At 41.7% G+C, this 15069-nt stretch overlaps 1 protein-coding gene across 1 annotated transcript in view; it reads right to left on the bottom strand.

The window, feature by feature from the left end:
* Positions 1-941: 941 nt before the first annotated feature.
* The window catches only part of LOC126400232 (5-hydroxytryptamine receptor 3A-like), a 52415-nt gene continuing 38287 nt past the window's right edge, over positions 942-15069 (bottom strand). The window contains exons 10-11 of the mRNA XM_050060793.1: positions 2574-2656; positions 942-1218 (exon numbers count right to left, since the gene is read on the bottom strand). Of these exons, the coding sequence (XP_049916750.1) occupies positions 985-1218; positions 2574-2656 (317 nt within the window). The 3' untranslated portion in view covers positions 942-984. The remainder of the gene's footprint in view (positions 1219-2573; positions 2657-15069) is intronic.

Below are 15069 nucleotides of genomic sequence, written 5' to 3'. Positions count from 1 at the left end.
AAGTCCAAATGAAGTCACTAGACTTGACTTGAGAAAATCAAAAAAGCATTGCGACTCAACTTGGACTTGAACATCAATGTCTTAAGTCATCAAATTTGTGACATGAGTCCCACTCAAGTCCACACCTCTCCAAACTGTCCACAAAAAAATGTTTGTGGGGCAAAAATAGTGCTGAACTGTGAGCAAAAGTGGTTCTTTGACTCGTAATCACAGGGGAACCTGTTTTGGTGCTAAATGTCACCCATCTTTGTTGAATAGTGCTGTATAGAACCACTAGAGGTGCCATACAGCACTATATTGTTTTTAAATGTTTGAGCCTAGGGATGAACAGTCAGGATATGTCAGCTTGTGCTACAGTGATTTTGATAATTCTTATTTTAGCCATGTTGTATTGGCAATGTCAGTTAATAGAGGTTAGATAAAGTTCCTGCGGCAACAAAACAAACCTGTGAAAACATGCATGATATGAATTTTCGTGCACTTTAACTGCATGTGTCATAGTTTACATATCTGATTTTTTCTTTTTACATATTATGTTTTTAGGTAATTATAAACATTGTCTGTTAGATTTATGTAGGATTGCATGCTATTTTGTTAACACCTCCATATATAATTCTTTTTTAATATGTGTATTGGTGGACTGTGCTTATTTATCCAAAGCAAAGACATGAGTCTAACACTTGATGGCATTTTAGTTTACTAGAATATTACAAGACAACATGTGTGTTTGATGTGAACCACTGTGCCTAACAAGCAAACAGCAGATGTGTGTAGATACCACTGATAGATTAAATACTTCCTGAACAGCCAAGTACACCTTCAATCATCAGCTTTAAAGCAGCAGAACATGATGTAAAAGAAAACCACTGTTAGGATTAGGTATATAGGCCAGGAGAGTGAGAGTAAAGTGTGTGGTCAGTGACTCAAGTTAGTTACACCAGAGTTGGTCGACCTGCAGCATGACAGTTTTCAGAATTATAGGCACTATTCTGGAGTACTCCACATGATAAACATGTAGACTAAAAACACAGAGGCAGCTGTGATGTAGAAAATGAAGAAAACTTTGTTGATTGTTTTAGTCATTCTGGTCCAGTAGCCCCACTTCTTTCCTTTCATCCTGCTGCTGAGGAGCAGACTCAGAGTTTTCATCGCGTCCACCAGCTCATCCGAGAGCTTTTCAGAGTCATGGCACTCCTCCGTCAGTTGGCTGCTGCTGCCCTAAAAATAGTTTAATTAACTTGGGTTAAATAACAATATTATGCTAATGCAAGTGCAACATTTGACTTTCACATTTTTGTATCAGTTGTGATCTAGCCACCCATTACATTGTCTATTTGATAATTTGTTTTTACAAAGTAGTTTGAACTACTCTTTCTACTACTCTTTCTAAGTAAGTTTTAGTTAACCAAACTAGATTTCTAGATTTCACCCTCGGACTGATACCCTCCCTCTGTGCCTGGGTGCTAAATTTCCTATCGGACAGACCTCAGTCAGTCAGAGTTGGAAACTGCCGATCAGGAATGTGAACTATAAGCACAGGGACCCCCCAGGGCTGTGTGCTGAGCCCCTGCTGTACACGCTCTTCATGCATGATTGTGTGGCCTCCCAGACCGACACCAGAATTATAAAATTCACAGATGACACTACAGTCATTGGGCTGATCACTGGTGGGGAAGAGACATCATACAGAAGACAGGAGGCAAAACTGGTGGCCTGGTGTCAGGATAATAATCTCTCCCTAAACACAGACAAGACCAAGGAGATGATTATTGATCCTAGGAGGAGGAGAGGGGAGCACATGCCATTACACATAGGTGAGACAGAGGTAGAGAGGGTGAAAACCTTTAAATTTCTCGGCAACCACATCAGCAAGGATCTCACCTGGTCTCACAACACACAGTAGATCATCAAGAAATCCCAGCAGCAACTGTACTTCAGAAAGCTGGGTAAATTTGGCGTACCCACCAATATTGTAGATGTACAGCTCAATCACAGTCTGGCATGGAAACTGTACAGCTCAGGAAAGGAAGGCGCTCCAGCGTGTGATAAAAATGGCACAACTCATCCCAGGAGCAGCCTTTCCTTCCATTCATTTACAACAGCAAGGTCATCAGGAGGGCCCACAACATCGTAAAGGACAGTTCACACCCCAACCGCAGTCTTTTCACACTTCTGCCATCAGGCAGACGCTACAGGAGTGTGAAATCCAGGACAACAAGACTGACCAACAGCTTCTACCCATAGTCCATCAGACTGTTGAATAACAGAATGAAACACAGAGGGGGGACCAAAAATGGGGACGGTGCAGAACGGTTCCATTGGTACCATCCACAACTTTTCGAAGTGGAAAGAGAAAAAAATCGTACCTGAACTGTACCATGCCGTACTGCTCGCTGGAAACGGGTCTTATGTTTATTGTTATGCGCCAAAATAGCAAAAATCTACTTGGCAATTAACCAAATTCTAATCTGATGAAAAACTTTTTTTTAAATATTTGGGTGATTTATTAATTGATTTATTTTTAGTTTAGTTTTTATCTTATTAGGTTTTAAGAATTGAAACTTAATTCTAACCTCTTTGGCCATCGACAGCCGTTCAGATGGCGCTTCACCAGGAGACACATCACAGATACACGCACAGTGTAATTTCTTAACCTCTGGAAAGATGGATTAGACACACAGCATGATTAGTACATATTCAAAGTAACACAGCTGACCATTTTGTGTTCCAAGTTTTACATGTGCCTGTTTCAGAGAATCAAAGTAGCTAAAGGTGGACATTTGGATTAACTGACTTTGTCTTTTGAGAACATAAATACATCTACAAACTTAGTGAATCTCACCTCTAAAACAGTTGTGGAAGCTGACTTTGCTCTCTTTGTCTCCACAGTCCGTACACAGGCTTTTGTCTCTATCTGCGTCGCTGTCTTGGGATTCAGAGTCTTTCTCCATCAGATACATCACCACAATCGTCTCCAGGAGGCTCAGCAGCATCAAACCAAACATCCCAATGCAGTAAATAGCTGAGAGGGGCAAGCAGCATTGGTAATGTAGACAAATAACCACACATTGATTTGATAAGTGCTGTTCCTGCTCATATGAAGAACAGTTTATTAAAAGGCAAGATTCTTGGTCTTCTTTACCTATAAGTGGAGTCCTGTCTGAAGAGGAAGGCAGAATTTCATTGAGAATAAGCTGCATCACAGTGACAGCAAGCAGCACAGTGACCTTGAAGCCGAGCTTCTCGCCCCCGCTGTCAGGGATCAGGAAGGAGGCCAAGTCCAGACACATGAAGAACAGGATGGGTAGTAAGAAGTTGACGATGTAGAGGAGAGACCGCCTCTTCATGGAGATCTATGAAATGTTGTTCAAGGGTCAGATGCAATGGTGTAGTGGAGGCTATATGCAGATACAGAAGGCTCTCAAGACTCCAAATTGGAAATACTTTAGTAAAGTGCCCTACTTGTACTTGAGAAACACAGAGGTGTAACATAGAGTGTTCATTTTCCACCTCTGTGAGTTTGTATCCAGGTATACTTACAGTGTAAATAACATAGCTTTTGTTACGGACAGTGATGTTGCTGACGGTCATGCTGATGAACAACCACTCGGACTGGGTCTGAATCGACTCGTGAGACCACTCTGTGGTCGTTGAAGAGTCAAACATGATTTCAAACTGTATTGCCTTGTCTGAAGTGGGAGATAAAAATAAAACTGTTAGGTTTCCTTGCACATTAATAGATTAAGAAATATATGGTATATGTCCGCAGGTGACAATAAAATGTAAAAGTCATTAAAGCATACACATGGATTCAAAACTCATACACGAGAATACATAAATAACAACAACACAGGAACTTATGAAACTTTTAAACACAACAGTTGATGGGCTCACCTAAATGCATAGCAGACCTGAAAGTGAGGTTGCAGCTCTGAATGTCAAAGGGAAATTTGTAAATTTGCATCCTGCAGTTGCTGACCACCACCATGTACTTCTTAAAGACGACTTCACTGTTATTCCAAAGGATAAGATAAGGACTCGGAGGGGCCTTGCCCTGATCTGTCCTGTAAGAGCACAAACATGAATTCTTTAAACTGAATTTCACATAATGTCATTAATGTACTTTGCTGCATATATTTTTTCAATAACAACAATACACAGACATACACACTTACATACACTCACACACTCTACCTGAACAGATATCAGATAGAATACATTAAATCATTGTCTGTATTTACTTAAAGTAGGGATGAAGCACTGAACAATAAGGATGGGTATCATTATGGTTTTAATGATACTACTATTCGAAATGAGTTTCCTCCGTGGGGTGGCTGGGCTCAGCCTTAGAGATAGGGTAAGGAGTTCAAACATCCGGAGGGAGCTCGGCTTAGAGCTGCTGCTCTTTTTCGTCGAAAGGGTTGAGGTGGTTTGGGCATCTGATCAGGATGCCTTCCGTTGGAGGTGTTTCCTGGCATGTCCAACTGGTAGGAGGCCCCAGGGCAGACCCAGAACATGCTGGAGGAGTTATCTCATCTGGCCTGTGAAGGCCTTGGGGTCCCTCAGGAGGAGCTGCAAAGTGTTGCTGGGGAGAGGGACGTCTGTGGTGCTTTGCTTGGCCTGCTGCCCCCGCGACCTGGTCCAGGATAAGTGGGTGAAAAGGGATGGATGGATGGATGGATGGATGGGTGGATGGATGTAAGTACAATATACAAATTAACATTCTGCTACAGCATTGTTTAGAAATTAATTTTAATTTTCAATTTTATTTATAAAGCCCAATATCACAACTCACAATTTACCTCAGAGGGATTTATAGCATAACCCCTCACCCCCCAAAATGATGAATTTAACAGGGAGAGAATGCTTGACACCTCAGTAACCAAAAGGTTTTACTATTGTAGACTATAACATACCCGACATGGGTGGGGTAATGGGAGATGAACTACGAGCTAGCGATTGAAAACAGTGCATTTCTCCACCTGTATGTGATGCACTTTCACTAGATGTTTCGAAAGATTGCTCGTCTTTCTGCTCTTACATGTAAAGAACTTGTGACAACAAGCAGTGTCACCACCCTCTCCCACCTGGAGGGGAGGGACACTTATGTGAGCATGCTGTTTGTGGACTATAGCTCAGCATTCAATACCATAGTGCCCTCCAAGCTCGTCGGGAAGCTCCAGGACCTGGGCGTAAATCCATCCCTGTGCGACTGGATCCTAGACTTCCTGGCAAACTGCCCCCAGGTGGTGAGGGTGGGGGCCGCACTTCCACCACACTGACTCTCAGCATGGGGGCACCACAGGGCTGTGTTCTCAGCCCACTCCTGTACTCCCTCTACACCAACGACTGTGAGGCGACTGAGACATCAAACCACATTGTGAAGTTTGCGGACGACACAGCAGTGGTGGGGCTGATCTCTGGTGGGGATGAGTCTGCCTACACGAGGGAGGTGACCAACCTGGAGCAGTGGTGCGGAGACAACCACCTCTCCCTGAATGTCACAAAGACCAAGGAGGTCATTGTTAACTTCAGCAGGAGGAAGGAGGCCCACCCATCCCGCACCATCAATGGTTCGGCGGTGGAGAGGGTGGACTCCTTTAAATAGGGGGTGAGCATTGGGGAGGACCTGACCTGGGACTGCCATGTCACCGTGGCCGTCAAAGCCAACAGCACCTCTACGGCCTTCGATGCCTGAAGAAATTCGGCATGAGGCCCCAGATCATCAGGGACTTCTACAGCAGCACAATTGAGAGCCTCCTGACGAGCAGCTTCACCTCCTGGTATGGCAACTGTACCGTCAATAATCGGTCAGCGCTGAGGAGAGTGGTTTGCACGGCCGAAAAGTTCACCGGATGCGAGCTGCCCTGTCTGGAGGACCTGTACACCCAGCGCTGCCTCAGCAAAGCCCTGAGAAACATCAAGGACCCCACCCACCCCCACAACAGTCACTTCACCCCCCTGCAGTCCCAACAGGTGAAAGGATACAAAATCCTCAAAACACGGAGACTGAGGAACAGTTTTATCACCCATGCCATCAGACTTTTAAATGACAGGAAAGAGTAGCTGTGCAATAACATGACACTATGCACTTTATCACAGTGCAATAACACAGCATTATGCACCTTACTAGAGTGATGTATTAGTTCTGTTTTTATAGATTATCAATTGGTTTAAGGTAGTACTGATTGCTTTTAGACTTGTTTTTAAGGTGCTGTCTTTGTTTTGTTTTGTTTTTTTATTGGTGGAGCTTCCCAGACTAAGAATTTCACATGTATGTACCCTGTGCTACTAAGTGACTTATACAGCTGAACTGAACTGAACTAAATTATTACCATACTTCAGAGCATTTTGCCCTCTCCACTTTCCCCCTGTGTGTGTGAGAGAGAGAGAGACACACAGTGGCAGAGCTGGCCCTGCCCCTCGCACATGCGGGCTCCGACACACAGAGCTGTCCTCTGGATTGCATAGCAAAAATGTATCAGTGACGAATGTCTTAATCTTATTCAGGGATGCAAACAGAAAATGGTGAAAAAAGAGAGAAGGATATGAACCGCCTAGGGGGGTCCGGGGGCATGCTCCCCTGGGAAGACATTTTTTGAAATATCAGCTTTAAAGGGTGCATTTATAGTCAATTTCAGCATCGGACCTACAGATACTAAGGAAGCAGTGCTGACAAGAAAAACTTCTATTCTAAGACATCTAAGGGGCCTACTCAATAAGAGACAGAGGTTAAGTTGTAAATTGTGTCCTCAAATGTACAATGTCCTCTCCTCAATACTGAAAAAACCCCATCCCCAGTCTGCCTAATGAGGTCATACTGGCCAATATTTCCTCTGGATTCAATTAGCAAATAGGCCTACAGGCCTGCCTCCAATATTGGCAGGGGAAAATTGGAAAATTGAAGTGCCACAAGGGGGCGACATTTACCTTGACATTTATCATGATACAGGAAACGTTGCAGGATCATTCATTGCACTTTTCAAAAGATAAAATGTACTGGTAATTGGTGCATCTTTCTTTTACTTTGAACAGCATGGTAATGTATTTAACAAGAAAAACTTCTATGTGTTAAACAAGAGACAGCCAACGATAAAAGCGAATGTTTTTACCTCAGATGATCTCGACACTCGTACTCCGCGCTCAGAATCAGTCATTTCAGTCATCAGTCATCAAATTATTTCAGCTGCATCTTCGCGCGGCTCTATTGAAGGCGTGCATGCCTCGCCAATGGCCAATCACAGCGCTTAAATGATACACATGATCAGCACACGATGTGCCCTCGCGACAGATGCTGCTGACAGTTGTTTTTTTTCATTTGTAGATTTGTTTTGCTCAGCGCAGTTCACTCATACGAGTGTGGTTCATTCTCACTGCCGCGATGCGAAAATGCGGGACGGATTTGCGGAATATTTACGCAGCGCTTTTCCACGCTCAAACCATACACACAGGCGTTGTTGTGTTCCAAGTCCGCGCTGCGTGAACAGGTGTGGGTGAACATGGACGAGAGTAGCAGCAGCGAGCTAGCAAGCTAACGTTTAACAAGCGTTAACATCAACTTTCTTTAGCACTTACCACTCTCACCGTAGCCACCAAGCTGGACAATGGACTGCCAGACGTTGTACTTTGATTCATTGTTCATAAAATCATCCTGTCTGTTATCAAAAAGGACGTGGTGCTGTGAAACGAGGTTTATCAATCTTTCTCCCATACTGTCCTGCCTGACTGGATTTCGGACTCTCCCGGGTCTGCGCGACTATAAACAAACAATTTCATTGGCCCAGCTGTGTAGTTCCGCCAGCGAATTCCGCGGGGGGTCAAAGTCTGGGCAGAAACTTTTTTTACCGCACGAAAGTTCCGCCGTGGTGTGCAAACTTCCATAAGAACCCATGAAATCAACTTTTATATTTTTCCGCGAGAATAATCCGCGCGGATATTCGCCCTCAGTGAGAATGGACACAGAAATACATTTTAGGATTTTTACTTTAGGCAAGATATGACCCTGCAACCTTGATATCTTCTTAAATTTGCTAGAAAACTAGACTGTATTTCATGTTTTCGCCAGCAAAATGCAGACATGTTTCAACAAGCCATTTTATGTCACTTGGTTGTCTCATCTCTGTTGTCCGCTTGTTCTTCAGTAGGGGTTGTTGTGGTTGGCTTGGTAAAGTTGGTACTGTAAAGCATATTTACTGTTGTTTTGTTCTCTGACAATGTGGTTTTTACAGTCAATATGTGAGTTTTTTGAGCAGAGTAGTGCACGAATGTACACAAAGTCACATAGTATCCAACAGGTGGGATACACATTGCATCGCTGGTGTCCCAGTGGTGGTGCAGGCATTAGGTGCAGGTCCACTACTTGCTGTTTTAACGGAAGAATTGGAATTTGGGATTACTAATATGGATATACAATGCTAGCAAAGGAGCCATTGGGAAAACGGGAAGGACTCAGTAAAACAGTAGGACTGAGTAAAACTTTTGGTTTATGATATCACCAACCAGCCTGACGGTATAAGCCGATGCCGTCGTTGAGGAGGGAGTTCTTTGTTTCCAGAATTCTACTAAAGAGCCAGCAAGATCTGTGTGGTGTCTCCATGTCAAGGGTAACAGTCCATTCTGTACACCAAGAGAAGGATGGGCACTAAATACTAAATAGAACTGACACCAGCAGGTATCTAACTGGGACACACACAGGGACACAGGAGAAATTAAAGTGAAGCACAATCCTGAGCATTCTTCTCATGGTAAGTCTTACCGGGTTTTTTTTTTGTTTTTTTTGTTTTTTTTACCGGTGGTTTGTGATGCAGAAAATGCCTACTTTTGACCTGGCTTCTTCAGGAGGGAATGATGTTGATCATGATATAAGGTGGCTTGTGGACATGACCGCTGGGTTAAGGCTAGTGTTAGCTGCGACATAATAATGCAAGCGCGACGTCATAAGCATATTGCGTGGTTGCTGTGGTTTGACAGCTTGATGAAAATAGTGGTAGAGCACTTATTTGGTGTGGAGAAGCGTTTTGCTGCAGCAACCAGACAAAACAGGTCAAGTTCAGGCAGCTCCTACTTTCACTTTCCTCGCTGTTGTCAGACTCCATCAGAACAGGTCTTCACACTAAATTTAGTCTTACTGGCTCAAAAAGCATCGGCAACTGGTTTTAACTTTTTCTGTGGTGCGTTGTATCTCATTCAAACCTTTAAACTATTGTATCAGCACTTACAAAGTTAAAACTACTTAAAGTAAATCACAGTGTTGTACCCAGCTCTCATACTAAACAACCAACCCAGTGAAGTCACCTGCTAGCTTGTTGTAAGATGTCTGCGCTCTGCTGGTGAAACAGGTGAAATGGTTAAATACCATCTAGTTTTATAGCAAATCTAGATGGATATCAAGTTTGACTGCAGTGTCATGTCTTGCCTAAAGTAAAATTTAAATGAACCACAGTCATATTGTTCAGTGTTTCATCTCCATTTTAATTTATCTAGATTCACAGTGGGCCTGGAGCCTATCCCAGTTGACACTAGGGAAGAGGCGGGGCATACCCTGGACAGATCCCCAGACTATCACAGGGCTGACACATAGAGTACAAATGAATGAAAATATTTCCCTACATTTTTTTTTTTTAATTTTCTTTTTATTTGGAAAAGCAAATATTTACAGTTTCATTTACAACATTGCAATCCTTCCCTGGACCCCATCAAGTGTCTTTTCCCTTGGTTTATCCGCCCCATTCCCCTTGGTAATTGGGCAGGGTGATTACAGAAAGTCCAAGTGTCTTTTCCTTGCTGCTCTTCCAAGTTATTTTAAAGTCATTCAAGTATTGTATCCAGTGAACAGAACCACTTCCTGAGGCATCTCAGTTTCACACACTGAAAACAAATTAAAAAAAAAAAAAAAAAAAAAATCTTAAATAGAATACTTGTTCAAGTGGTACACACAAAAGTATTTTAAACGAAGAGTGGATAGTCACAAATTACAAATAGCCTCAAGTGAAATCAGATCTTACAGGTTTTGTGTACTCAGTCCATTTGGACCAAATCCGATAGAACTTTTCTTTTTGTACTCTTAGGGAAAATGACAGTTTTTCCATAATGTAAATTTCCTGTACTTTATCCATCCATTCCACGATGGTGGGTGGTTCTACTTTAAGCCATTTTCTTGTGATAGTTTTTTTACTAGCTGCCAATAGCACATAAAGCAATTTTTTATCATTCTTGTTCCAATTGTGAAAGTCAATATCTCCCAAATAGTGGTATGATTCATAGTTGAAGGTAATATTCATCCCCATTACATTTGTTATATGTTTATGGATTTCTTCCCAGAATTCTCTGATAACCTGGCAGTCCCAGAAAATATGAAAGTGATTGGCTCCACTAGTGCCACATAGTCTCCAACAAAAATCACCATTACCCTGATGTCGTTTCTGAATGGGTGTGATAAAAAATCTCACAATGTTCTTCCAACAAAACTCACGCCATATGTTTGACCCTGCTGACCTCCACTGTAGCTGACACACTCTTTCCCAACTCTCCACCGAGATCACTGCCTTTCCTTCTCTTTCCCACTTCTCCTTTATATATATTGTACTGTCTTGTTTTGATTTTTGGATGCCATTGTACATTCTGAATATAATTTTGTTGCAAGACCGAGACTTAAGCTGTGATAAAAATGCCTGCAGGAAGCCTGAGTTAGGTTTTACTAAAGCTTCTTTCATGTGTTGATTGATCCTTGTCTCATTCCCCTTTCCAATGTGAATGAACGAGTTAGATCTCCATTGACTTTTATCTTGGCTGTTGGTTTATCATATAGTGCTGCTATTGTATCAATTATAGTCGTATGAAAATCAAATTTTGTTAATACCTTATACAGGAAGGACTATCTGACTGAGTCAAACGCTTTCTCTGCTTCTAAACTAATTATAAGCGTCTCCAGCTTTTGTTGAGTGACCTGTCTCATAACATGCAGTGTTTTCCTAATATTGTCTGTAGTCTGTCTCTGTCTGATGAAGCCCGTCTGGTCTTTGTGTATTAGGTCTGGTAGAATAATTTCTATTCTTTTGGATAGGATAGAGGTGAACAGTTTATAGTCAACATTTAGAACACTTACTGGACGATAGTTCCATAGTCAACATTTAGAACACTTACTGGACGATAGTTCCCACACTCGAGTTTATCCTTCCCCTCTTTAGGAATGATAGATATTATTGCGTCCCTCTATGAGGGGGGGATCTTTTTCATTTCCAGCACCCAATTAAATGTTTTTAAGAGTGTTGGAAGTAATTGGTCCTGCATTATTTTATACCATTCCGGGGTGTAACCATCAGTCCCCGGGGACTTTCCTCCTTTTAGCCTCCCAATTGCTGACTGTAGTTCTTCTTTTGTTATTTTAGATATCAATCTATCATCAAGTACTGAAACTGTGACGAGAACAAACTCTGTTCAGGCCTTCATTTCCACGAACGAACTCTGTTTAAAAACTTTTGACTTCACAGACCACAGATTTCATGATATTGAACATGATATTGACCCTGATAATCAATTTTATTACAACATAACTCAGCAATGTAACTATTTTACAGAGGAACAATTTAGAAATGATGTCATCATTGATCGGACTTTTTCAATGATACATTTCAATAGTAGGTGTCTCTGTATGAATATCGCCAAAATCCAGGACTGTCTGAAACAATAGAACAAGAATTTCTGTGCCATAGCTGTCTCTGAGACTTGGTTAAATGATGAACATACTCCCATGGTGCAGATTGAAGGATATGATTTGTTTACTACGAATAGGTTGAATAAAAGGGGTGGGGGTGTTGCATTATATATTAAGTCATCTTACCACTGTGAATAGCAAGGGAGTCGCCTTTGTCATTGTGGGGTATTGAGTGTAAACTGATTACTATGGAAAAAATTATTTAAATGATGTAAGCATGAGACTGTAGCATAACAAAATGTCATAACATGAAGAGGTCTGAATACTTTTTGAATGTACTGTACTTAATAAATACTGTAGCACTGTGATGTTACTGTGGTTAGTGTATCTTGATGTTAAAACATGCATACATTCAAACTTACATCTCTTTGACAATTACATCTGGCTTCCATATTAGTTCAGAAGAAATAGACATCATCTCAATGCCACAGAAGTCCTGAGGATCCCAGCGAATGTATTCATCTTTCCATGACTATAAAGGAATAAGAAGGGAGAAAATACATTTGAACAAAAGAAATATGAGTTTACCAACAGAGTGACAGGTGGGAATGAATTCAATTAAAAAGAGCATCCATCCTCAGAGAGAACTCACCATAAAAATGCGGATGCACGAAACAAACTTCTGGTCCTTCTCTTTCTATGAGCAAAGAAATGTGTGTGAAAATCTTTCAAGCAGGACATCTGGCAACTGTCATGAAACTTTTCAAATTCTGTGTTATTCAAGTTGTAACAAGTTTCCAATTAGAGTTCAAATGACAGTGTTGATCAGGCTCACCAGTGTCAAATACTTAAGGTAAACAAACAGCACTTAACACTTAGGACAAAATGTTGATAAAGCAATATGTTGAATTACTGCCTCTTGGGATACGTTATTAGTACACTGGAGCCAAATTTCTATAGTTTTTATTAAAACATGCAGGTGATCTAAACAGAGTCTCCTGCCAATTTGACCACCAGTATCAGTACTCCATGACTCCTTGTGTTTGTTCTTATCAAATAAATGACTGTAAAATGAACTGAAGTTGACTAACTTGTGGTGAAAAAGAAACTCAAGGGAAAAATGGCAGACAGTGTGGAATCGGATAGCGGGGGAAGACAAATCAGAGAGGTACCATCATCTTTCAAGTCAAAAGTCTGGGCCTACTTTGGTGTTTACAACACAGATGGGACAAATATTGATCAAGATAGAGATAAAATGATGATTAACTAGCATTAGCATCAAATTTGAGGTGAATTTGGTTTATGGATTGTGTAGTCAGCATTAGCATTAACATAGACAGTATTTCTGGATAGGTTTTTTGTTGTGTACATAGGACGCTGGCACTGCTTTGCTGACAGTGGAACAAAAATGAAACATGGCAACACATAAAATTAGCACCGGACCCTAGGTGCATAGTTGGCCTGGTCTGACTCCAGAGTGTCATGAAACGATGCTTAGGCTGTTGCCAGCACAATGCCCCCTTTAGTGTCTGTATAAAACAGGACTGTCAACAAACTCCAGTGTAGACTCATTCACATCATTAATAGACAGTCAAAGCAACAGACATAGTATATCCATTAAGGGCAGGTGGGAGGGGAAGTGGCTGGGTCCAACAAGCACAGGTCTTTGACCCAGGACCCCAATGTTTGTGTCCCATGTAAAACTAAAAGCCAACGTTGAGTTTTTTTGTCACGTGAGTCGTTAGTCACTCCTTTGCCAGTTGTTAGTCATGCAAGTCGTTAGTCACGAGTTAGTCATGTAACCCTTTCACCCTAGGCTCGTACTATTATGACCACGTTATGCACAACACAATTTAATATCAAACCAAATAAATGTTCAAAAGGGTGAAAGAGACATCTCAATGTAAAATAACATGTCTAGGGTAAACTATGACTCTCACTCTCATTTATAATCACTGAGAGGCTATGGGAAGAACTCTGGTTATGATAAACCCAATGAAATGTTAAAGCTACTTATTTACCGAAATAAATGAATTAACCTGTTCAGTTATTCAGCAAAACACAATGAATAATACCACAAACACAGTAGCTGAATTTCAACAGTGTATTAACTGAAATTGCACATATTTCACATGGCAGTCTGGGTTAACCTGAGTGCACTCTTTAAGTTTTTGTTTTTGTCCTTTAAGCAAGCTTGCATTAAGGTTCATTGGCGTGCTTAATGTTGGAGCTCATGAAGTAAACAAATCAGCTGTAAGGTTACCTCCTTGTGTGAGAACAGTCTGTAGAAATCCCGCTCCTCAGCCCTGGCACAGGCTGCAGCAACACAGCAGCACAGCAGCGATGAGTAGCAGGCTGCCCCCCCCTCCGCAGACAGCAGACCACACTCAGGACCCAGCAGCGTTGCCAGGTGTACGATAATTATCGTATTTGTAAGATAATTTGGCCCTCTGTACGATCAATAATCCCAAAAAAGGCCAAATGTACGATAATTTGACCATTTCATGAATGTGTGTTTGTACTCAGTATGTGGAAGTTTTTTTTGTGAGCCTGGAAGGCATCTGTTCCCATGTGACATGTTTCCAGCCAATTGGACTTTGCTTAGCATGAGATACGGGTGACATCTGTCTCTGAACAATGAGCACGATTGGCTGAATGGTCAGCTGTACCCGCCCCACGAGGCGCTAGGACCCATCAGGAAGTCGAGCAAGAATGAGATTCAAAACAGAAGAAGAAGAGGAAAAACAGCAGCAAGGAAAATGGAAAAAAAAGTAAACCCTAGAGTGACTATATTTAAGCAATATCGCACGAGAGGGAGTGATGTTGTAATGTATATCGTCACGGCTGTGATTCGGTCATAGGCACGAGGCCGAAGACAATTACAGCCGTGACGATATACAGTACAACATCACGACCTCGAGTGTGATATTGCTTTTTTATACAACAGTTAGTTCCGACCGAGTAATTTGATTGGACAAGAGGCATTCCATGAGTGCTGATATAGAGTATAACATCACTGGGACATGTAACAGTAAAATCACTCTGCTCACAGGTGTTATAAATATAAATACAACCGTTAATTAACCAACTGTCACACTCGCTACGTTGACGCAAACTGACACTATAGCATTACACCAAGAAGATGGATATTTTCCCCAAAATTACATTTGAATTAAATTATGAGTGGTCGTCAGAAGAGGACGAGGAAAAGGAAAGCCAGGACTCTTCTTTGCCTATAGAGTGTGCCAGGGCTGACGTCAAAACCCGGAAGTTTAGCATCACGCTGGTTCCCGGAAGAGAAAGTGAATGTGATTTTTGCATTGCGTTTTGGATTATGTCAGAAAATAAGCTCCGTGGCTAACACAAGTTTATGATACTTACAGGTTTTGTTCAGTGAGATAATCTTCACATATGAA

Source organism: Epinephelus moara, chromosome 13 (assembly GCF_006386435.1).
Source record: "Epinephelus moara isolate mb chromosome 13, YSFRI_EMoa_1.0, whole genome shotgun sequence".
Lineage (NCBI taxonomy): Eukaryota > Metazoa > Chordata > Actinopteri > Perciformes > Serranidae > Epinephelus > Epinephelus moara.
The sequence above is the reverse complement of the archived record's forward strand: the minus strand, read 5'-3'. Positions and strand labels throughout refer to the sequence as shown.